The 22,771-nt window shown below is 49.2% G+C and overlaps 1 protein-coding gene across 3 annotated transcripts in view; it reads left to right on the top strand.

Moving 5' to 3' along the window:
* Nucleotides 1-22,771, top strand: part of LOC119954046 (potassium-transporting ATPase alpha chain 2-like) — an 87,402-nt gene that overhangs the window by 13,937 nt on the left and 50,694 nt on the right. For 2 of the 3 annotated variants that reach the window (XM_038778820.1, XM_038778822.1), the window contains exons 3-8: nt 3,091-3,294; nt 14,066-14,179; nt 15,547-15,681; nt 16,999-17,116; nt 20,159-20,427; nt 22,194-22,392. In XM_038778820.1, coding sequence (XP_038634748.1) covers nt 3,091-3,294; nt 14,066-14,179; nt 15,547-15,681; nt 16,999-17,116; nt 20,159-20,427; nt 22,194-22,392 — 1,039 coding nt within the window. The remainder of the gene's footprint in view (nt 1-3,090; nt 3,295-14,065; nt 14,180-15,546; nt 15,682-16,998; nt 17,117-20,158; nt 20,428-22,193; nt 22,393-22,771) is intronic. The other variant, XM_038778821.1, reaches the window with a different exon arrangement.

Here is a 22,771-nt window from a genome sequence, read left to right as displayed (position 1 = left end):
TCCCCTCCTGATAGAGATGGCCTGGCTGCTGTATCTTGCCTTGTAAACACACTTTTAAACAAACCTCCATGTTGAAACATGTTACTACCCATTAATTGCAGCCTGCTGCTTACTTCAAGCCAGAAGGTCTCTGAATAGTCTCCTGATTCCTTTGGAGTTGCCAACACTCCAGGGTTGGCTTTGGAGTCTCCAAGAATTGAAGATCAATGTCTGGGACACTGCCATGTACAATCCTGGAGAAATATCTTCAGGACATTAAAAATGATTTTTTAAAAAAATGTTCAATCATTTTTTTTGCCAGATGTAAAAATATTGAAAATAGTTTGGGTGAGTGGATAGGTGAGGGGGAGTTGTGGGGGCGGGAGGCGCGCGGAGGGGAGGCGCGCGGAGGGTGGTCTTTGGCTGGCAGTCAAGCATTAGCCAATTGGGTAATGAGTCTTTTTGCTTTTCAAATGCTGTGGGAATGCCGTATGTTGCAAGGATGAATATGTTGGCCAGCTAATGGCTAGAGCATGGGAGATACTTATGTGATGAAACCCCCAGGAATGTATTTTATTACAGTTGACAACCCTACTCTCTGTGCCAATTAAGTGGGCCCCTCTGTGAAAATCCTGCAGATTGACTAGGGAGTGGATTGGGGAACCGACTCCTGTTTCCCACTCCTGATGGGAAAATATATACATATATATTTATAATTTAGAGTACCCAATTATTTTTTCCAACTAAGGTGCAATTTAGTGCGGCCAGTCCACCTACCTGGCACATCTTTGGGTTGTGGGGGTGAGACCCACGCAGACATGGGGAGAATATGCCACATGGACATGCCAACTCCACGTGGATAGTGACCCGGGGCCAGGATCGAACCTGAGTCCTTGGTGCCGTGACGCAGCAGTGCTAACCACTGTGCCACCGTGCCGCCCCTCCCGAAGGGAAAATATAGAAGTAGCAAAAAAGCATTACAATTTGTATAGCTTTCAGAAGTAGCCAATCTTTCAAAGCTTGAATCCTAAAATTCTTGTGTGATTCATGACGGGAAACAAAACGTGGCCAATGAGCAGAGCACTTGAGATGAATTGTCTCTGCTAAATTGTAGTATGAGTGGGAGGTGCAATGGAAGCTGTTGGTTATACTGCTTTTGAACATGTTATTGACAATCGACTGCCTGGCTTGTGAAGCTTGTGTTATTTATATTTGTACTGTAATCAATTTTTACAATGGGTGGGATTTTTCTCCCTCTCCATGACGCGTTCTGCAGCAGCGGGGGGGGGGGGGGGGAGTTGTGGGGGGTGGGGGGCAGGCAATGGCCAGTTGTGGGATCTTCTGGTCCCGCCGTTATCAACAGGGTTTCCCATTGAATGTACTCCTTACCGCCATGAAACCCGCAGCAGGGGTCCGCCATCGGCAGCACCATAAGATATACCAGGGGTGGGCAAACTTTTCCGTGCAAGGGCCGCATTCAGAAATGCACAATTCACAAAGGGCCGCATAGTATATTAAGTAAAATAATTACTTCACCCGGTTATGATTGTGGGCGCCTCATATAGAACATAGAACAGTACAGCACAGAACAGGCCCTTCGGCCCTCGACGTTGTGCCAAGCAATGATCACCCTACTCAAGTCAACGTATCCACCCTATACCAGTAAGTAACCCAACAGCCCCCCCACCCATTAACCTTTAAAAAAGAATTTAAAAAAAAAAAAAATTTTTTTTTTTTTTTTAATGACTTGGTGGGCCGCAGAAATACCTTTGGCGGGCCGCATGCGGCCCGCGGGCCGTAGTTTGCCCACCCCTGAGATATACTGTCAGTGTGAACGGCCACAAAATCCCACCCAAGCTGTGTGTTCCACAGAGATAACCTTTTAAGTGTAACATGTCTTTCTGGCACTGTGCAGAATGTTTTTGAAAATTCAGTTCAGGAACTCATGATGTGTGCACAATGTTTAATTCTGGCTTCCTACCCATGTTGTTCACATTTCGGCTTCAGGACTGATTTTCAAGGATTGGAGTTCTCATTATCTTCAATAGAAGATATAACAATTGATTGCGGAAGGAAATTTCTGATCAGTTGTAAATATTAAAGAGCCATTTAAGATCTAATGGTTTACTTATCCCTGGTAAAGACATTTGGATTTTTTTGAGAACTTTTTAAAAAAGGATATTTTATTCCAAACATACACAATATCGACAAAATACAGACCAACAAAACATACTTAAGTTTGTACAATTTTTACCCTTTTAATCCCTTACCTCCGTCCCCCCCACGACGAACAGCTCCTCAAATAAAGTCACAAACAGCCACCAGTGTACTTCAAAGCCCTCTGTGACCCCTCAGAATGAACTTAATCTTCTTCAGCCAGAGAAAATTGTACATATCCTCCAGCCAGGCCACCAACCCCAGTGGGTATCCGACCTCCAGTTCTAAAGGATCCTTCACTGGGCAATCAGAGAGACGAAGGCCACAACATCAGCCCCCTTCCCCTCCAGCAACCCCGGCTCCTCTGAAACCGCAAAGGTTGCCACCATCGGGTCCATCCTTGACCTCAGTCTCCACTGTCCTGGAAACACCTGCTCCCAAAAACTCTATAGCATCTCGCAACCCCAAAACATGTGAGCATGACTCACCAGCCCCCACCCACACGTCTCACATCCATCTGTTACCCCCTGGAAGAACCCACTCATCTTTGCCTGAGTCATTTGTACCCTGTGTACCACTTTGAATTGAATTAAGCTTAACTTCTCGCAGGAGGATGTTGCGATCACCCGCCTCATTGCCTCATATCTTCCTCCTCAACTCCCCCCACTTGTGCTTATTATTTATCCTCACCACCAGTGCCTTGCTCTGATCTCCCAACCACCTGTATATGTCCCAATCCTGCCCTCCCCCAAGTAATCAGGAAGCAGTTGCTCTAATAACGTGTACTCCGGTAGCTGGGAGACTGTCGGCCACCCCTTTTGCGCAAAGTCCCGCACCTGCATATACCTAAACTCGCTTCCCCTCCTCCGCAACTCGTTCAATCCTTTTGAGTACTATTAGTTTTGATATGAAGTTCTGTCGTACTTTTGTAGCTCTTTCGTGGTTTTGTTACAGGGTCTGAGCAGTGCTAAAGCAGCAGAGATCTTGGCTCGGGATGGTCCCAATGTGCTCACACCTCCCAAGCAGACCCCTGAGCTAATCAAGTTCATGAAGCAAATGATAGGCGGATTCTCCCTTCTGCTTTGGGTCGGTGCTGTACTTTGCTGGATTGCTTATGCCATTCAGTTAGGAGAAGGCAATCATTCGGCCAAAGACAATGTAAGTGATTAACTTATTTATACCAACGCTTTCTGTGTAAAATGTGACGTGTTCATTTTTAAAATTGAGTGATTTCTACTGAGTTAATCTGAAAGGTTAATGGCGTGGAAACTTGGCCATGCAGCGTGTATGTTCTTTGGAGATAAATAAAGGCTCCAATATTACAAACAAGAAGTGCACTGCCTGTTGCATTGGTGAGGACCATGAAATAGGCATAGATTTCCCGCACCTGAAACAAGAATTTTTAGGCCATTTGTCAATAGGAGTCTCATGCACTTGAGGCCCCACTGCAAGATTGGTTTGACTTGAAGCAGCCAGCTCACGTCAGTCCCTCTTACATCCTCCCTATCCTGGGTACTGCCTACATCCTTATTCAGTTCATTGTTCCGAAAGGAGGGAATGCAGCATAGATTTACCGGGATAATACCTGGACTTCTAAGGGTTAAATTAGGAGGCGAGATTAGGGTCATATTCCCTAGAATTGAGGAAATTAAGTGATAATTCGATTGAAGTTTTCAAGGCATTAAGGGGAACAGATTAGATAGCGAGAGGGGAACTATTTCCGCTGGTTGGGAAGTCTAAAACTATTCTTAAATATTAGAGCCAGAGTTTTCAGGAGTGAAATTAAGAAACACTTTTATAAACAAAGAGTAGTAGAAGTTTGGAACTCTCTTCCACAACCTTCAATTGATGCTAGATCCATTTTTAATTTCAGAACTGAGACTGATTGTTTTTTGTTCACCAAAGGTATTAAAATATAAGTAGGTATATAGAAGCTACCAATGGTATACATATGGAATTAAGTCAAAAATCAGCCGTGATCGCTTGGAATGGTTTTGTCCTATGTTTCCCATTTATCCCCTTTGCAATTACCTGACCGATGTTGCTGATGTTACTGTTGTATGTTATGCCTTGGAGATATAGGCAGAGATGATACACCAGGCTCTATGTGTGCAGGGGTTAGTGCTGTAAAACATCTGCTGTCCTGCTTATAGCCGCTTGCCTACAGCATGGTTTATTTTTCTAAGTGGCCACGCCTATGCTTAACTAATCTGACAGGGTGGCAATGAACCAATGATGGGCAATAAAACTGGGAGTAACCTTGTCTTGGTCATTTGGGAGAATCCTGGCTGGATTCCATGCCAATCTGGCAATTAATGAACTCCCGTCAGGACATTTGTCCCTTTAATAGGTGAGAGCTTGCTTCCAAGGGCAGTTGCAGGGCTGCCAGCTCTTCCCAACACCTTTGGGAATGGTGATCACTGCTAAAACTACAGCGAAACACATTTGTGGGCATTGGCCTCAAATTGTGGGTTTGGTGGAAAGGTGGTTGGTGAGGGCAGAGGGGTGTTGCCTTGGGGGCAGAAATTACTACCAGCAGTCCCTTAATGGGCTACAGACCCTGATTCAGCAGCAGGGAGCCCACATAAGTTCACCAGGTAGTTTCTCCACATGGTTGAGTGCTCAGCTGCGACTGGTCAAATGCCAGCAATGGTGGAAAGAGGCCATTAATTGGCTAGGTAAGTCGCACAATTGATCTCTGGGCAGGAGGACAGTCCTTCACCTTACCCACCACTGACAAAATGTCACGGGGGTGAGAAGGCAAGGAGCAATCCACCCCTTAGCCTCCTTTCTGATTTTCTTTATCCCCAGCTTCATATTCCACTCCTGCAAGGCCCAATATAGAGCCAGAAATGGTGCTCAAATCTCGATGTCAAGAATTCAAAATCGCAATATCCAGAAGTCAGCTTGGCCAGAACCAGGGCCGGGATTCTCCCCTACCCGGCGGTGCGGGGGATCCCGGCGTGTCGGAGTGGCGTGAACAACTCCGGTGTCGGGCCGCCCCAAAGGTGCGGAAGTCTCCGCACCTTTAGGGGCCAAGCCCTCACATTGAGGGGCTAGGCCTGCGCCGCAGTGGTTCCCACTCCGCTGGCTGGCGTGAACGGCCTTTGGCGCCACGCCAGCCGGGGCCGAAAGGACTTCACCGGCCGGCGTAAGTCCGCGCATGCGCCGGCGCATCTGCGGCTGCTGACATCATATTGGCGCATGCGCAGGGGAGAGGGTCTCTTCCGTCCCATGGCGGGGGCGGAAGAAAAAGAACGCCCCCACGGCACAGGCCTGCCCGCCGATCGGTGGGCCCTGATCGCAGGCCAGGCCACCGTGGGGGCACCCCCCCAGGGTCAGATCGCCCCTTCCCCAGATCACCCCCCCCCCCACAGGACCCCGGCGCCTGCCCGCCCGCCCGCACCGCCAATCCCGCCGGTCAGGTCGGTGGTTTAATCCATGCTGGCGGGAGAGGCCTATCAGTGGCGGGACTTCGGCCCATCGCAGGTCGGAGAATCGCCGCGGGGGGCCCGCCAACCGGCGCGGCGTGATTCCCAGCCCCGCCGAATCTCGGGGGGGCGGAGAATTCGGGACACAGCGGGGGCGGGATTGACGCCGGCCCCAGACGATTCTCTGACCCGGCGGGGGGTCGGAGAATCCCGCCCCAGATCTTTTGCCTTTACTGAGAGCTGCTGCGTTATCACATTTGAAAAGCAATAACAAATGAAGATCTACATCTTCATGACACATCATGCAACCACGCACTTGAGGTTACAGGGGACTGAACTGTAGTCCAACGAAACTGAATACAGTTGGAACATTGAGTCATGGCAGAAGGAATTAATTTTTAGCTTAATTTAGTGCGATCTGAATTCGAGGAAATCCCAGAAAAATTAAAATGGATTAAATTTGTTTTTTAACGGGATGTGGGCGTCGCCGGCTAGGCCAGCATTTGTTGCCCATCCCTAATTGCCCTTGTGAGCATGGTGGTGAACCACTTGAACCTCTTCTTGAACCGCTGCAGTCCATGTGATGTAGGTACACCCACTGTGCCATTAGGGAGGGAGTTCCACTTCCGGTTGCGGCTATGACCAGCTAAGTCGCACATTTGGCAGCTCCTGCGACAAAGGTGTTTAAGGGCCGATTGGAGGGCCCCGACGGTACTGTAAAGACGAATCCCGGTGGGGGAAGGCTCCCTGAGGAGAGTGAGACTAACTTTATGGTCGGTACTCGGAGTGGGGCGACAAAAAAAGCGGCAGCAGCTCCCCGAAAAAAGCGGGGGAAGAGGACCAAAATGGCGGCCGGTGGCGCACTAGAAGATTGGAGAAAATGGGCGGAGGAGCAGCAGGCCGCTCTCCTCCGGTGTTTTACGGAGCTGAAAGTGGAACTCTTAGAGTCTATGAACGCGACGACCACAAGGCTGATGGGGGCCCAGGCGACCCAAGAGGCGTCGATAAGAGAGCTGCAGCAGGAGATGACTGCAAGGGAGGAGGAGGCCACGGTCCTCGTGGGAAAGGTGGAGGTGCACGAGGCACTCCACCTGAAATGGCAGAGCCGCTTTGAGGAGCTGGACACTCGAATGAGGCGGAAGAACTTGAGGATCCTGGGCCTAGCAGAAGGCCTGGAGGGGCCTGATCTCCCGAAATATGTAGCGGAGATGCTGAGCTCCCTGATGGGAGAGGGGGCCGGTCCATCGCCCCTGGAGCTGGAAGAAGCATATCGGGTCATGGCTAGGCGGCCTAGGGCGAACGAGCCCCCGAGGGCGGTGCTGGTGCGATTCCAGCGTTTCTGTGATCGGGAGAAAGTGCTGAGGTGGGCCAAGAGGGAGAAAAGCAGCAAATGGGAGAATTCGACGGTGCGGATATATCAGGACTGGAGTGCGGAGGTGGCAAAGCGGCGGGCCCGGTTTAACCGGACGAAGGCGGTGCTGCACGCAAAGAGGATCAAGTTCGGAATGCTGCAGCCAGCGCGCTTGTGGGTCACCTACAAGGACCAGCACCATTACTTTGAGACCCCAGAGGAGGCATGGACTTTTGTTCGGGAGGAAAAGCTGGACCTGAACTAGAACTTGGGAACGCCGGCGGTCGAGGCCGCCCGAGTACCCTTGACTGATCAAGTGGCCCATGTCTTTCTTAGGCCAGGTCGGAACTTGGTTAAAGTTGATGGATCGTTTGGTTTCTTTGAAACTTGTGTTATGGGGGGTTTCTTTGTTCCTTTTTGTGTGTCTCTTCCCGTTGCCAACTTCCCTTAATTATTGTTGTTGTAGGGGGGGCTTTTTTTTACTGTTTTTTGATCTGTTCTTTAAGGGTTATGGTTACTGTTCTGTTCGATGGAGGGTGATGGTTAAATACGTTATTATTGGGTAGTTATTTAGTTATGCAGGCATAGTTATGTATTTATGTATTTATTTGAGATTTGTTATTTATATTGTTATATTGTTAAGTTGGGGAGGCGGGACGGGGGGGGTGCAAGTTGGTTATGCGTGTTTTCTTTTTTCTTTTTTCTTCCTCTCGTTTTAAGGGGGCTTTTTTATGGGCTTGGATGGGGACGGGGGTGGAATTGAAGATGGCGGGGTAGGGTGTGGCCGGGCGAAAGCGCGGGCTTTCCCCTGTTTCCCGCGCGCGGGACGGAGGAAGGGGGAGGAGAGAAGAGTGGGGTGTGGCCAGCAATGGCGGCTTTTCCCGCGCTGAAGCGGGGTCAGAGAGGGATGGCAAGGGGGGGGGGAGGCCCCTCCCCCCCCCCCCACATCGGGAGGAGTCGGAGTGTGGCAGGGGCAGCCGGGTCAGCGAAAACCAGCTGACTCTCGGGAGTACGATGGTGGATACACCGCGGCTAGGAGGGGTCCTAGCCAGGGGGGGGGGGGGGGGGGGGGAGAAGGGGGGTTAGGGGGGGATACCGGGTTGCTGCTGGAAAGGCCGAGGACGGGAAGGGAAGAACGGGAGGAGAGAGGGGGGGGGGGGCCATCGCCATGGGGAACGGGTCAGAAGGGGAGGGTCGACCCGGGGCGAACAGGGGACAGGACATGGCTAATAGACAGGGGAAAGGGACGGGTCGCTCTGCGACCCGGTTGATTACTTGGAACGTGAGGGGGCTGAATGGGCCGGTCAAGAGATCAAGGGTTTTTTCACACCTAAAGGGACTGCAGGCGGATGTGGCAATGTTGCAGGAGACTCACTTGAGAGTAGTAGACCAGGTACGCCTGAGAAGGGGGTGGGTGGGACAGGTGTTCCACTCAGGCTTGGACGCAAAGAACCGGGGGGTGGCGATTTTGGTGGGAAAGAGGGTGTCGTTCGTGGCGGCGCAGGTGGTAGCAGATAAGGAGGGTAGGTACGTGATGGTGAAGGGTAGGCTGCAGGGAGAGAATGTGGTGCTGGTGAATGTGTATGCCCCGAATTGGGATGACACGGGTTTTATGAGGCGCCTGTTGGGCCTCATTCCGGGTCTGGAGGCAGGGGGCCTGATCATGGGGGGGGACTTCAATACAGTGCTCGACCCTGGGCTGGACAGATCGAGTTCCAGGACGAATAGGAGGCCGGCAGCGGCAGAGGTGCTAAGGGGGTTCATGGAGCAGATGGGGGGGGTAGACCCTTGGAGATTTGGCAGGCCAAGGGCGAGGGAGTATTCTTTTTTCTCCCACGTCCACAGGGTGTACTCCAGAATAGACTTTTTTGTACTGAGCAGGGGGCTGATTTCGAGAGTGCAGGACACGGAGTACTCGGCCATTGCGATTTCGGACCATGCACCACACTGGGTAGAGGTAGAACTGGGGGAAGCACGGGACCAGCGCCCGTTGTGGCGCCTGGATGTGGGGCTGCTGGCGGACGATGAGGTGTGCGGAAGGGTCCGGAAGGGCATTGAGAGATATCTGGGCACGAACGACACGGGCGAGGTGAAGGTGGGGGTAGTCTGGGAGGCCCTGAAAGCAGTGATCAGAGGAGAGCTGATCTCCATAAGGGCACACAGAGAAAGGAAGGAGAGGCAGGAGAGGGAGAGACTGGTGGGGGAACTTATAGAAGTGGACAGGAGATATGCGGAGACACCAGAGGAGGGGCTGTTGAGGGAGCGGCGCAGTTTACAGGCCCAGTTTGACCTACTGACCACTAGGAAGGCGGAGACGCAATGGAGAAGGGCACAGGGCGCGGTCTATGAGTACGGGGAAAAGGCGAGCAGGATGCTAGCACACCAGCTGCGCAAGCGAGATGCAGCCAGAGAGATTGGGGGAGTGAGAGAGAAGGGAGGGAACGTAGTGCAGAAGGGGCAAGAGGTGAACGGGGTCTTCAGGGATTTCTACAGGGAATTGTACCGGTCTGAGCCGCCCAGGAGGAGGGGGGGAATGGAGAACTTCCTCGATAGATTGAGGTTCCCAAAGGTCCAGGAGGAACGGGTGGAGGGGCTGGGGGCGCCGATAGAGCTGCAGGAGCTAGTTAAAGGGATAGGCCAGATGCAGGCGGGGAAGGCGCCGGGGCCGGATGGGTTCCCGGTGGAATTTTATAAGAAGTATGTGGACTTGGTGGGTCCAGTGCTGGTGCGAGCCTTCAATGAGGCGCGAGAGGGGGGGGTTCTGCCCCCGACAATGTCACAGGCCCTGATCTCCTTGATCCTGAAGCGGGACAAAGACCCTGTACAGTGCGGGTCCTACAGGCCTATCTCCCTCTTGAATGTAGATGCCAAACTGTTGGCAAAGGTCCTGGCAACCAGAATAGAGGATTGTGTGCCAGGGGTAATCCATGAGGACCAGACGGGGTTCGTAAAGGGACGACAACTTAACACAAATGTCCGGAGACTGTTGAATGTGATTATGATGCCAGCAGTGGAGGGGGAGGCTGAGATAGTGGTAGCACTGGATGCGGAGAAGGCATTCGATAGGGTGGAGTGGGAATACCTGTGGGAGACGCTGGAACGGTTTGGGTTTGGGGAGGGATTTATCAAGTGGGTGAGGCTGCTGTATTCGGCCCCGATGGCGAGTGTGGTTACAAACGGGAGGAGGTCAGAGTATTTTGGGCTCCATCGAGGTACCAGGCAGGGATGCCCCCTATCCCCCTTACTATTTGCATTAGCGATCGAACCGTTGGCGATGGCACTGAGGGGTTCAGGGGGGTGGAGAGGACTGACAAGGGGAGGGGAGGAACATCGGGTATCACTCTATGTGGATGATTTGTTGTTATATGTGGCGGACCCGGAAGGGGGAATGCCGGAGGTAATGGAAATACTAGCGGAGTTTGGGGACTTTTCGGGATATAAATTAAATGTGGGTAAAAGTGAGGTCTTTGTGATACACCCGGGAGATCAGGGGGAGGGAATTGGGCGGCTCCCCTTTAAGAGAGCAGTAAAGAGCTTCAGGTACTTGGGGGTGCAGGTGGCAAGGAACTGGGGGACCCTCCACAAGCTGAACTTTTCAAGGCTGGTGGAGCAGATGGAGGAGGAGTTCAAGAGGTGGGACATGGTACCGCTGTCGCTAGCAGGGAGGGTGCAGTCAGTCAAAATGACGGTCCTCCCGAGGTTCTTGTTTCTGTTCCAGTGCTTGCCCATCTTTCTCCCCAGGGCCTTCTTCAAGAAGGTAACTAGCAGCATTATGGGCTATGTGTGGGCACATGGCACCCCTAGAGTGAGAAGGATTTTCTTGGAACGGAGTAGGGACAGTGGAGGATTAGCGCTACCCAATCTTTCCGGATACTACTGGGCGGCGAACGCATCGATGGTGCGCAAGTGGGTGATGGAGGGGGAGGGGGCAGCTTGGAAACGTATGGAGAGGGCGTCCTGCGGCAATACAAGCCTGGGGGCGCTAGTAACGGCACCATGGCCGCTCCCCCCCACAAGGTATACCACGAGTCCGGTAGTGGCGGCCACCCTTAAAATCTGGGGGCAGTGGAGGCGACACAGGGGGGAGTGGGGGGTCTGATGGCGGCGCCACTGAGAGGGAACCACAGATTTGTCCCGGGGAACACTGGCGGGGGATTCCAGAGCTGGCACAGGGCGGGCATCAGGCAACTGAGGGACATGTTCATAGAGGGGAGGTTTGCGAGCCTGGGAGAGCTGGAGGAGAAATTTGAGCTCCCCCCGGGGAACACGTTTAGATTTCTGCAGGTGAAGGCATTTGCCAGACGACAGGTGGAAGGATTTCCCTTGCTTCCCGATAGAGGGGTGAGTGATAGGGTGCTGTCAGGGGTCTGGGTCGGAGAAGGGAAGGTCTCGGACATCTACAAAATAATGCAGGAGGTGGAGGAGGTATCGATAGAGGAGCTGAAAGACAAGTGGGAAGCGGAGCTGGGAGAGCAGATAGAAGATGGGACATGGGCGGATGCCTTAGAGAGGGTCAATTCGTCGTCGTCGTGCGCAAGGTTGAGCCTCATCCAATTTAAGGTGCTGCACAGAGCCCATATGACGGGGACTAGGATGAGTCGGTTCTTCGGGGGTGAGGACAGGTATGTTAGGTGTTCGGGAAGCCCTGCGAACCATGTACATATGTTCTGGATGTGCCCGGCACTGGAAGAGTTCTGGGAGGGGGTGGCGGGGACGGTATCGAGAGTGGTGGGAACCAGGGTCAAACCAGGGTGGGGGCTAGCGATTTTTGGGGTTGGGGTGGAGCCAGGAGTACAGGAGGCAGGGGAGGCCGGAATAGTGGCCTTTGCGTCCTTGGTAGCTCGGAGAAGGATCTTGATTCAGTGGAGGGACACAAGGCCACCAAGTGTTAACACCTGGTTAAACGACATGGCAAGCTTCATCCAATTGGAAAGAATCAAATTCGCCCTGAGAGGGTCGGTACAGGGGTTCTTCCGGCGGTGGCAGCCCTTCCTTGACTTTCTGGATCAGAGATAGGAACTGGAGGCCGAAACAGCAGCAACCCGGGGAGAAAGGGGGGGGGGGGGGGGAAGGGAGGGGGGGGGGGGATAGCAACGAAGGGAGCACGTCAGCGGGGGGGTCGCGGGCAATGACTGCCCGAGGCCATCGGCAGAAAGGGAAAAACGGTTTGGTTGCTAGACTGGTAGCGCGGGGGGGGGGGGGGGGGGGGGGGGGGAGGGTGGGGGGGTGCGCGCGGGGGAGGGCGTGGGGAGGATTTTCCAGGGGGGGATTTGTTGTGTTATAATTTAAAATGTAGTAGGGGTAAATGTTTGTATCGAAAAATTTCAATAAAAATTATTTAAAAAAAAAGGGAGGGAGTTCCAGGATTTTGACAGTGAAGGTACGGCGATATATTTCCAAGTTAGGATGGCGAGTGACTTGGTGGTGTTCCCATGTGTCTGCTGCACTTTTCCTCTCGACGGTAGTAGTCGTAGATTTGGAAGGTGCTGCATATGGAGCCTTAGTGAGATCCTGCAGTGCATCTTGTAGATGGTACACATGGTTGCTACTGTGCCTCGATGGTGGAGGAAATGAATGTTTGTGGAACGGGTGCGAATCAAGTGGGCTGCTTTGTCCTGGATGGATTTGAGCTTCTTGAATGTTGCTGGAGCTGCATTAATCCAGGAAAATGGACAGTATGCCATCACACTCCTGACTTGTGCCTATAGGTGGTGATGTGAATTTGGAGAGTCAGGAGGTGAGTCACTCACCGCAGGATTCCTAATCTCTGACCTACTCTTGTAGCCACATTATTTATATGGCTAATCAAGTTCAGTTTCTGGTCAATGGTATGATAGTGGGAGATTCAGTGATAGTAATGCCACTGAAGGTCAAGGAGTGATGGCTTGATTCTCTCTTATTGGAGATGGTCATTGCTTGGCGCTTCTGAGCGTGAATGTTTCTTATATCATGACACCCTGGGCTAGTATGCGATTGATTCCAGCCCTACAGACCCTAAAGTCCCAACATAAGTAAATGAACCAATAATTCATGTAAAAACCCTGAAATCTTTGGCCCTTTGTCCAATAATTTATAGCCACCAGGTTTGTAACTTGAACAAAATAACTGTTTATTTAAAACAGAAATAAAGTTGAAATATGCAGTAATTACAACAGAAAGCAGCCAGTTAACCTATTACTCCTCCCCACTTTAACCGTCCCACCCTCTACCCACACACACAAGACAGACAAACATAGAGGGATGGGGAGGGGTAAAAATAATAGGGGTTAAGATAAAAAGGAAGACAAGAATCTTTCTTTCTGATGTTGAAGTTTTTGCAGCCGGCTGTCCTCCAGGATACTGAGTGATTGAAGCCTACAGTGGACTGTTAGAGAAATTAGAACCAATCACTACAGGCTATTGGCAAAGCCCGGAAATATTGTCAGGATCCATATCCTTTGCAGTATCCAGTATCTTCAGCCAATTAATGTGGGAGAATTAAATTGGCTGAAGACTGACATCTGTGATGCTGTGGACCTCTGGAGGAGACTTCGATGGATCATCCACCCGGCACCTCTGGCTGAAGATTATAGCGAATGCTTGTCTTTTGCACTGAAGTGCTGGGCTCCTCCATCACTGAGGATGGGGATATTTGTGGAGCCCCCTCCTCCAGTAAGTTATTTAATTGTCCACCACCTCTCACGATTGGATGTGGCAAGACTGCAGAGCTTAGATCTGATCCGTTGGTTGTGGGATCACTTAGCTCTGTCTATCACTTGCTGCTTGTGTTGTTTGGCATGCAGGTAGTCCTGTGTTGTAGCTCTACCAGGTTTGCACCTCATCTTTCAGTATGTCTGGGTGCTGCTGCTGGCATGCCCTGCTGCACTCTTCATTGAACCAGGGTTCATCCCTGGCATGATGGTCATGGTAGAGTGGAGTTCATACCAGGCCTTGAGGTTGCTAATTGATGAGGCCAATCGGCTGTGTGGATGAAGACGGGCAAGAGAGAAGAGCGGAAATGCCTAAACATTTCAGACTTAAAATGAAAATCACAGTTTGATTTAATTAAGGCCATGTCTAATATATGAAGGGGTGAAAGAATGAGTAAAATCAAACTTATAATTGACAGAAACTGAAATTATGTTTGCTAACAGTTTTGGCTCCTCAGTTATACTTAGGTGTTGTACTTGCTGGAGTTGTCATTCTCACCGGCTGCTTTGCCTATTACCAAGAAGCAAAGAGCACCAATATCATGGCAAGCTTCCACAAGATGGTTCCCCAGGTGGGTGATATAATTTATTGATCTGTTATTGACCGTATTTGTGACAGCTTGATACGTGAAATTCAAGGGCAGGATTTTCCTTGTGGGCTGCTGAATCCTGCCATTGGGGTGAAATGGGAGTCAGAAGGCCGGCCTGTGTGGGGAAAGTCAAGGGTCACTCAAATGTGATTTTCCCCATAGCAGCGGGCAAATGGCCAAAGGGTGGGCCCTCTGTCCAGCTAAGGATGGCATCAGGTTCTCACTGCTGGAACACCAATTGGAGGACCTTACATGCTTGGAAGCAGCTACAGGATGCAACGGAGAATGAGTGAGGGAGCAGGGTGGTTCATCAACCCGAGGCGGCCTCTCCTCAACCTTTGCAATCCTTAAACAAAGCGTGGCTTTTGCATCCACCCCACTACAGTGGGATGGGGTGATAATGCAGTGTGGTAGGCTGGGGAGGGGTGAGGGAAACCCCTCTACAGAGCACCCTGCAACTTCTGCTGCATCCACGGGTGCAGGGTGGGCTTCAAAACCGGCCTGGAACGCAAACCTTCTCTGCCTTATGCCAGGAGGCCATATCCAGGCAGCTAAACTGGCCCCACAACCTGCAGAAACCTGGAGGCTGCCATTTAACAGGTCTGAATAAGTAATTACTTTCCAGAAGAAAAAAAAAGCAATTCAGACCAGTATTCTTGATTCCTTGTTTTACTGAGGTTTCGTTTTAAAGTATACAAGACCAGTTCAGGCCAGTATTATTTTCCCATATTGTTATCTTTTTCCTTCTGGGTTTAATGCAGGCAGGTAGCCCCAACTCCTGATTTCAGGAAAATGGCCTGGCGGGTGGGACGCGACCAGGGAACCAGCAGTACGCAGGCTGGCAGTCTTATTCTTACCTGGCTTCTTGTGGGGCCTAAAATCCTGTGCCTAAGATATTAAAAACTGGTCACAGTAGAAATGACCACATAGCTGTTGGACTATCATTTACAAACTCGACAGTTCATGAATGCCTTTTAAGTAGGAAAACCTGGTCTCGGCTCAGTGTGACTCCAGTCCCACACTGACCTCTGGAGTGGCTGCATAAGCCGCTCAGTTGTATCAAAACTGCTACCAGAACATCAAGAAGACGGCTCACCAACATCTTCTCCGGACAACCAAGAAAGGATAATAACAGTTAACAACTCTCACATCCCAAAGAATGAACTTAACTTTTTGAAAAGGATAGTATGCATCTTCGAGGGGAACATGACTACTTTTCTCGGTTCTGTTTATGTCGACCAGCGTTTAACGCAAGACATGTTTAACCTGCACAAAAATGAGAAGTGGTTGCAGTTGGAATGAATTCTTGTTGAATTAACTTAAATACAATGTTCATTGTTCTATTCCAGCAAGCCCTTGTTATTCGAGATGGTGAGAAGCAACAGATTACTGCAGATAAACTGGTTGTTGGTGACATTGTACAGATTAAAGCTGGTGACCGAATTCCAGCAGATCTCCGCCTGCTCTCTGCCCAGAGTTGCAAGGTAGGCCATCTATTATTTTAGATTAATAGGAAGTCAGGCAGCTGTAAACAATTTAAAAAATATGTTGATTGAGATTTTACGTGTTCTAAAATAACACAACAAAGTGACAAAATAATACATCACCATAAGCAAATAAGGGCTCAACCTATATGGCCACAGCATGGAACAGGAGGGCCTCATCACAACTGGCATAATACCATTAATGGACAGGACTAGATACCCATATCTTCCCACCAGAGATCCAGGAAGAAACAGGATTAGATCATGAAAACATGACTGCATAACAAAATGGCGCGCACCCTCTCACGCCGCACAATCACGCAATCACTATGGCAGATCAGGATAAACTTCCCATGGTATGATTGGGTGCGCACCAACATACACCCCTTCAATGCCTGCAATGTCAATGGTACCAATAACCCAACATTGCCTTCTCTTTCTGGATTCCAGACCATCTGAACCCATGCAGGAGCCAGGAACAGATTTGTTATATTCACTCTTGCGAAAACAAAGCAAAATACACAGAAACCCCAGATCTGCAGGGAATTATATCCCACACTGCATAATACAACTAAACCCCAAATACAGTCTGAGGGTGGAATCGCATTTTTAAAGGGAGGAGAGGAAGAGAGGACTGGCAACAATAATGCCATGTCCAGACTATGGTCAAAACCTAAGGCTCTCCCAAGGTAGAAAGGAAGGAAAAGAAGAACAATAAATAGACCTAACGGGCTACCGCACCAGAGGACAACACCCATCAGTGAAGAGAATAGGCCACTCAATCAATAAGAGGGTGCAGTTATCCCCAATTGTCCTTGATAAATGGTTTGCTCGACCATTGCAGAGCGCAGTTAAGAATCAACCACATTGCTAGGGTTCTGGAGCCACATGTAGGCCGGACCTGGTAAAGACGGCAGATTTCCTTCCCTAGAGGGCATGAGGGAACCAGATGGGTTTTTACAGCAATCGATTGTAGTTGCCACGGTCACCATTACTGAGACGAGCTTGATGCTGAATTTGAATTCCACCAGTTGCCCAGAGCATTAATCTGGGCCCCTGGATTTAACGAGTTAGGAGCTGGAGTTGACCACTTAGCCCCTCGTGTCTGCTCCACCTTTCAATCTGATCACTGCTGATCTGATTACTAGTCCAGTGACATTACCACTATGCTAACATGTCCTCTTTAATCAGCAAGCATCATCCTTTCATCAATTTATTCCAGACTCATTTGATTTTTAAAAAGTGATCCAGATTATTTAACCAATAATTTTAATGCAGTTCTGGTTCAGATATAATTGACTTGTTGCGCCTTGGCAGGTGGATAACTCCAGCCTGACTGGTGAGTCTGAAGCACAATCTCGTTCTACTGAATACACACACGAGAACATACTCGAAACAAAGAACATTGGGTTCTACTCCACCACATGTCTTGAAGGTAGGTTGCTGCTAGGAATAAAGACACTTCCATATTTCAATCTTTATCACATTTTACCTAACGCCTCGTTCTCTGTGCCACTGAAGTAATTACATAAAAGGTTACTGCAGAAGATAAGAGCTCATGTTGTTGGGGGTGATATGGATAGAGGATTGGAGAACAGTAAATGGTGAGTTGAGATAAATGGGTAATTTTCAGGTTGACAAACCACAACTTGTGGGGTGGCGCATGGACTAGTGCTGGAGCTTCAACTATTTGTGATTTAGTGACTTGGATGAAGGAATGAATGATTTTGTAGCCAAATTTGCTGATGAAAGCAAGTTGTGAGGATGTTACTTGTGAGGATGTTACAAAGAGTCTGCAGATTAAGTGAATGGGAAAAGATTTAGCTAAGTATAAGGTGAGGTTGTCTGCTTTGGCAGGAAGAATAGAAACACAACATTATTTAAATTGTGAGCGGTTGCAGAATGCTGCTGTGCAGAGGGACCTGGATGTTCTTATACATGAATCACGAAAGGTTAGCATGCAGGTACAGCAAGTAATTAGGAAGGCAAATGGAAGGTTAGCCTTTATTGCAAGAAGGAGTCTAAAAGTAGGGAAGCCTCCTTCATTAAGAAAGGATGCACTTGCATTGGAAGCAGTTCAGAGAAGGTTTACCAGGCTGGGTTCCTGGGATTAACGGGTTGTTTTATGAGAGGCTGGGCCAATGTTGATTGGAGTTTAGAAGATTAAGTGGTGAGCTAATTGAAACAGACAGGATTATGTGGGGGGCTTGACAGGATACACCATGAGAGGATGGTTCCTTTTGTGGGGGAATCTAGAAATAGGGGCCACAATTTGATAATGAGGGGTGTCCTGTTTAAGACAGGGATAAGCAGGAATTTCTGCTCTGAGGGTCATTAAGTTTTGGAATTCTCTTCTGCAGGCTCGGTCAGCAATATATTCAGGGGTGAGTTAGACGGATTTTTGATTGATATGGAAGCCGATGGTTATGGGGTCAGACAGGAAAGTGGAGTTAAGGCCACAATCAGATCAGTGACGATCTTATTGAACGGCAGAGCAGGTTAGATGGGCCGATTTGCCTACTCCCGCTCCTATTTCTTGTGATCTTATTAATCTCAATGGGATACGATTCCACTGGCATTCCTCTTATTTTGTCCACATGACTATAACTATCCTCGTGCCAGTTTATGCAGGGAATGTAGGTTGACTGTTCAGGAGATGGGCACCTCGTAGTTGAGACTAATCAAAATGATAATAGGTTGTGGTATTATAAGTGTATGTATTATAATGATACATGCCACATTTATTTAAGTGATGTGTTTACACATTTATACTTTATTTTGAACAAATTCTTGGTTTTGTAGCAGGATTATGGAAGGTTTATCTACAATTAATTATTTTCCTGCCCAAGGATGAATTCTGCTAATATAATTAGTGTAAGACTCCCCTGCAGCAGATCTCCCTCTTTATAATGTGAAATGAATTCTCCAATTATTCCCAGGGAATAAGAAAACTTGCTTAGCATCATAGAATTAGCCGGTCATCCAGATTTACTCCCAAATAACCCAAAGCTTTCCTCTGAGCAAATCTAATCACTAGAAGCTCTTTGGCCTAGTTTGAACTGTAGGGGGCATGGTTAAGTAGTTTACAGATGGTACATAATAGGGACAGTATGGTCCTTTAATGTTCGAAAACATTCCAACGTGCTTTACAGGAGTGACACAAAGCAAACTTGACGCCCTGTCACAAAAGGCAATATTAGGGCAGATGGCCTAAGCCTTGGTCAAAGGATCGTCAGTCCAAGGGCATCTTAAAGGAGGAAAGCGGAAAACGCAATTCAATCTGGCACAGGCTTCCAGATCTCAGTGAATAAGACTTTGCAGGATCGACTGGGCAAGGAATGTCTGCCATTTTGCTTCCTAATTGATGAGGGATGGCCCACACTGATTTTATTCTCTTTTGTGGCATTTTGATAAAGCGGAGAGACTTGCTAGGCCATTTTGGAGGGCAAGTAACAGTCAACTACATTTGTGTGTCTCTGGTGTCACAGGGAGACCAGACTGGGTAAGAGTGGCAGATTTCCCTCCCTGAAGGACATTAGTGAAACAGATGGGGGGTTTTATCATAGAATATACAGTGCCAAAGGAGGCCATTCGGCCCATTGAGTCTGCACCGGCTCTTGGAATTAGCCGGTCATCCAGATTTACTCCCAAATAACCCAAAGCTTTCACACAACCTCGTAGTTTCATGATTATCATGATAGATGTTGCACAAATACGATGGGGGGAATGGTTTCATTCTGTACTGTATGTTTGTATAATTCTATGGCCCTGATATTAAGGGAGACTTCGGGAGGGTGTGGAAGAAGCTAAAACCATCTAAAGAACTCAGCTGAGCTGGAGGCATGGAGGAATAGGCTTCTTGTGAGGGTCTCATTAAAATGATGCGGTGCCGCCTCCTGCCCGGCAGCCAACCACAGGGTTAACCTGCTGAGGGCAAATCCCAGGGCCATTTACTGTTGGCGTCTGACACTGAGAAAGGAGCGTCCGCTCCATGTGGTGGTAGGGAGGGCTGGGGGTGGGTGAGTCATTTCAGTTTGAGATTGGGGCCAGGACAGGCTAACGGAATCCTTGTGGCAGTCCTATTCCCTCTGACCCAGAAAGAGTGATAAGCAGGCCTGTTGCCATGGAGAGCTGAAAGCTCCTGTCTTGGATCAGCTGATCAGGACCTCACAGATCAGGCCTCCCCCTCGTTCATTGCAGTGCTGACTCTGCCATCAGGCAGTGACTTTAGTGGTATGTTCATCAGTTTCCAGCCTAGCCTTTCTGGGAGCATCCTCCATAGCTTAATTTCGAACTTCTGTACCTACGGAGGGGTTGCAGGTGGTGGACAGGTGTTACCCAGGTTCTGATACTTTATTCCATCGTGACCCTCATCCAGCTATCATGGGTTGGTGGTGGGGGGAATTAAAATTGAGGCCACATTGCAAGCAAATATATATTACCTGTTTGTAATTTTTAAAAATTATTATTTTGAAAGGTACAGCTACTGGCATGGTGATCAGCACAGGAGATCAAACTATGATTGGAGCGATTGCAACTCTTGCATCAGGCGTACATAATGAGAAGACACCCATCGCCATTGAGATTGAACACTTTGTCTGTATTGTAACCGGATTGGCTGTGTCTGTTGGAGTGATGTTTTTCATCCTTGCGCTGACTCTGGGGTACAAACTACTCGATTCCATCATCTTCCTGATTGGCATCATTGTTGCTAATGTGCCTGAAGGCCTCCTGGCCACACTCACTGTAAGTTCACAGCAACCAAGCCAGGCCTTGCTCTTGCTCACCCCTGAAGCTTGCGAGGTGAATGACCACAGAGTAGGGGGAATGGCGAGGGGGCTGATGGGAAGGCAAGGCAGACTTTTAGCTTTGGCCCAAAATGGCCGCAAAATCAATGGTTTTCGATGACAGAAAACTAAGTGGCTTCTGCAAGAGCCAGCTAGCTTGATATGAATCTCTCCAGCCATATATAAGGGCCTCTAGAAGGACAAACGGAGAGTAGATTCTGTGGCAGATGCCGGTGGAGGGGAATGGTGCAAGTGGACAACAGTGTCAAAACATTTTGTGGGGCCAGGAGAACCAATGCTTCTTTTCCCACCAAAAATAACAGAGAAAAACAAAGTCTATTCCTACCTGATTGACTTGTTGTGGCCCTTTAAAGGCCAGTGGTTAGACAACTTGATGTCCTGTATAATGTGGGACTAGAATACATGGTGTATGCTCTGCCAGTTTGCATACTAAAATTGGATGTGGGATCTTATAGACGGCATATAATTCTGATATCCATATTTAATTAGCCCTCCTCTGTCTTTTTTGGGTACACATTTAAAGCCCTGTCTGAAAATTGAACCAGCCCAGCAGATTTTTATGTCAATCTCCTGTTTTTAAGGTGAGGGTTGGTGGTCAGAGGTTTGCTCGTAGATAATATACCACGCATCCACAAAGATAGTTTCAATGGGTGCGATTCAGCGACCCCATTGCCCCGGCACAGAGGCGGGTGAATCACATGAAAGCATCAAGTCAGGCTCCGCGCCAGGCTGATCACGAGCAACCCAACTCGTTCTGCCCGCCGCGATTGGATTTAACCCCTCGCTGGCCGAGATCCAGATCTACATATTTAAATAAGCCTAATAGCTCATTTAAATAACCGGACGCCGGATTCACCCAGCAGTCGAGACACAACGGCTGCGCCTGAGAGACTTTGCCAGGGCACCATTTAGTGCTGGTCCACACAAGCATGGACCAGATGTAACAGCACCTGGCGAGTCTTGAGTGGTAAGGGACCGGGCAGGTGGTACCTTGGCACACCCGCTGGCTCCTTGTTGCCTTGGCACTGCCAGCCTGGCACCCTTGGATGCCGGGATGCTCGGTTGGCACTGCCAGGGGTCAGGCCTGGGCGGGGGAGGGTCTTACCAATTGGAAGGGTGCTCAGGAGCCTCTCCAAGGTGAGGGGGAGGGGGTTCAATAAAGGGTGGGTGTGGGAATCGGGGCCGCTGATGAAAATGGTACCATGATCTGTGAACTGTTGTTCTTGCTGGCGAGATCAGCTCACCAGCAGGAAATCATTCTTAAGTGCACAGTCCAAAAGAAATGAAAATGAAAATCGCTGATTGTCATGAGTAGGCTTCAATGAAGTTACTGTGAAAAGCCCCTAGTCGCCACATTCTGGCGCCTGTCCGGGGAGGCTGGTACGGGAATTGAACCGTGCTGCTGGCCTGCTTGGTCTGCTTTAAAAGCCAGCAATTTAGCCAAGTGAGCTAAACAAGCCCCTTCTGTTGAATAGTGGGGTGTATCTTGGCGTTGCAGCCGCCGACAAAAACCCAATTCTCTGAGAGAGTAAAAACTGTTCATCTCGGCCTTAAGTGGGTTCAGTGGTGGAACATTCACAACCCTCTGGGCAAAGAATTCCAAAGAGTGTAACTTTTCATCTAAGCAACAATACTAACCTGAAATTTCCTTTGCGCAGTAATAACAAACAAGACACAAGCTCACCTCTGCCCTGTCATTTGCAGGTTAGTCTCACCCTTACAGCCAAAAGAATGGCCAAGAAGAACTGCCTGGTAAAGAATCTGGAGGCTGTTGAAACTCTGGGATCCACATCTGTTATCTGCTCTGATAAGACAGGAACACTTACCCAGAATCGAATGACTGTGGCACATCTTTGGTTTGACAATCAAAACCATGTAGCAGATACCAGTGAAGAACAGTCAGGTACAGAAAGAATGTGACTGAATCTGTTCATATCCTAATTTCACTGATTCTGATCTGACACACTGACTCTCTTTAGCATCGAGAAGATTTTCAGATAATTTAGCTTTATCATCCTTTTCAGTAAACATTTGTCAAACAATTGCCCAAACATAACTTCAGACAGTCATTTTGATCTCTGCATTGCCACTTTTAACTAGGCCAATCATATGACTTCTGAATATCTTCAAACATCAAGAGGATTTAATTTTTTCTGAGGTCCAGTTTTAGTGTACTGGGTATCGCAGTCATGCTGTGTTCCAGTCTGCACCACCTTTTTTAATGCTCTTATTTTATAGCCGACAGCTAGCAAAGGGGCTTACTGCTAATCTTTACAGCAGGG

Source organism: Scyliorhinus canicula, chromosome 19 (assembly GCF_902713615.1).
Source record: "Scyliorhinus canicula chromosome 19, sScyCan1.1, whole genome shotgun sequence".
Taxonomy (NCBI): Eukaryota; Metazoa; Chordata; class Chondrichthyes; order Carcharhiniformes; family Scyliorhinidae; genus Scyliorhinus; species Scyliorhinus canicula.
The sequence above is the reverse complement of the archived record's forward strand: the minus strand, read 5'-3'. Positions and strand labels throughout refer to the sequence as shown.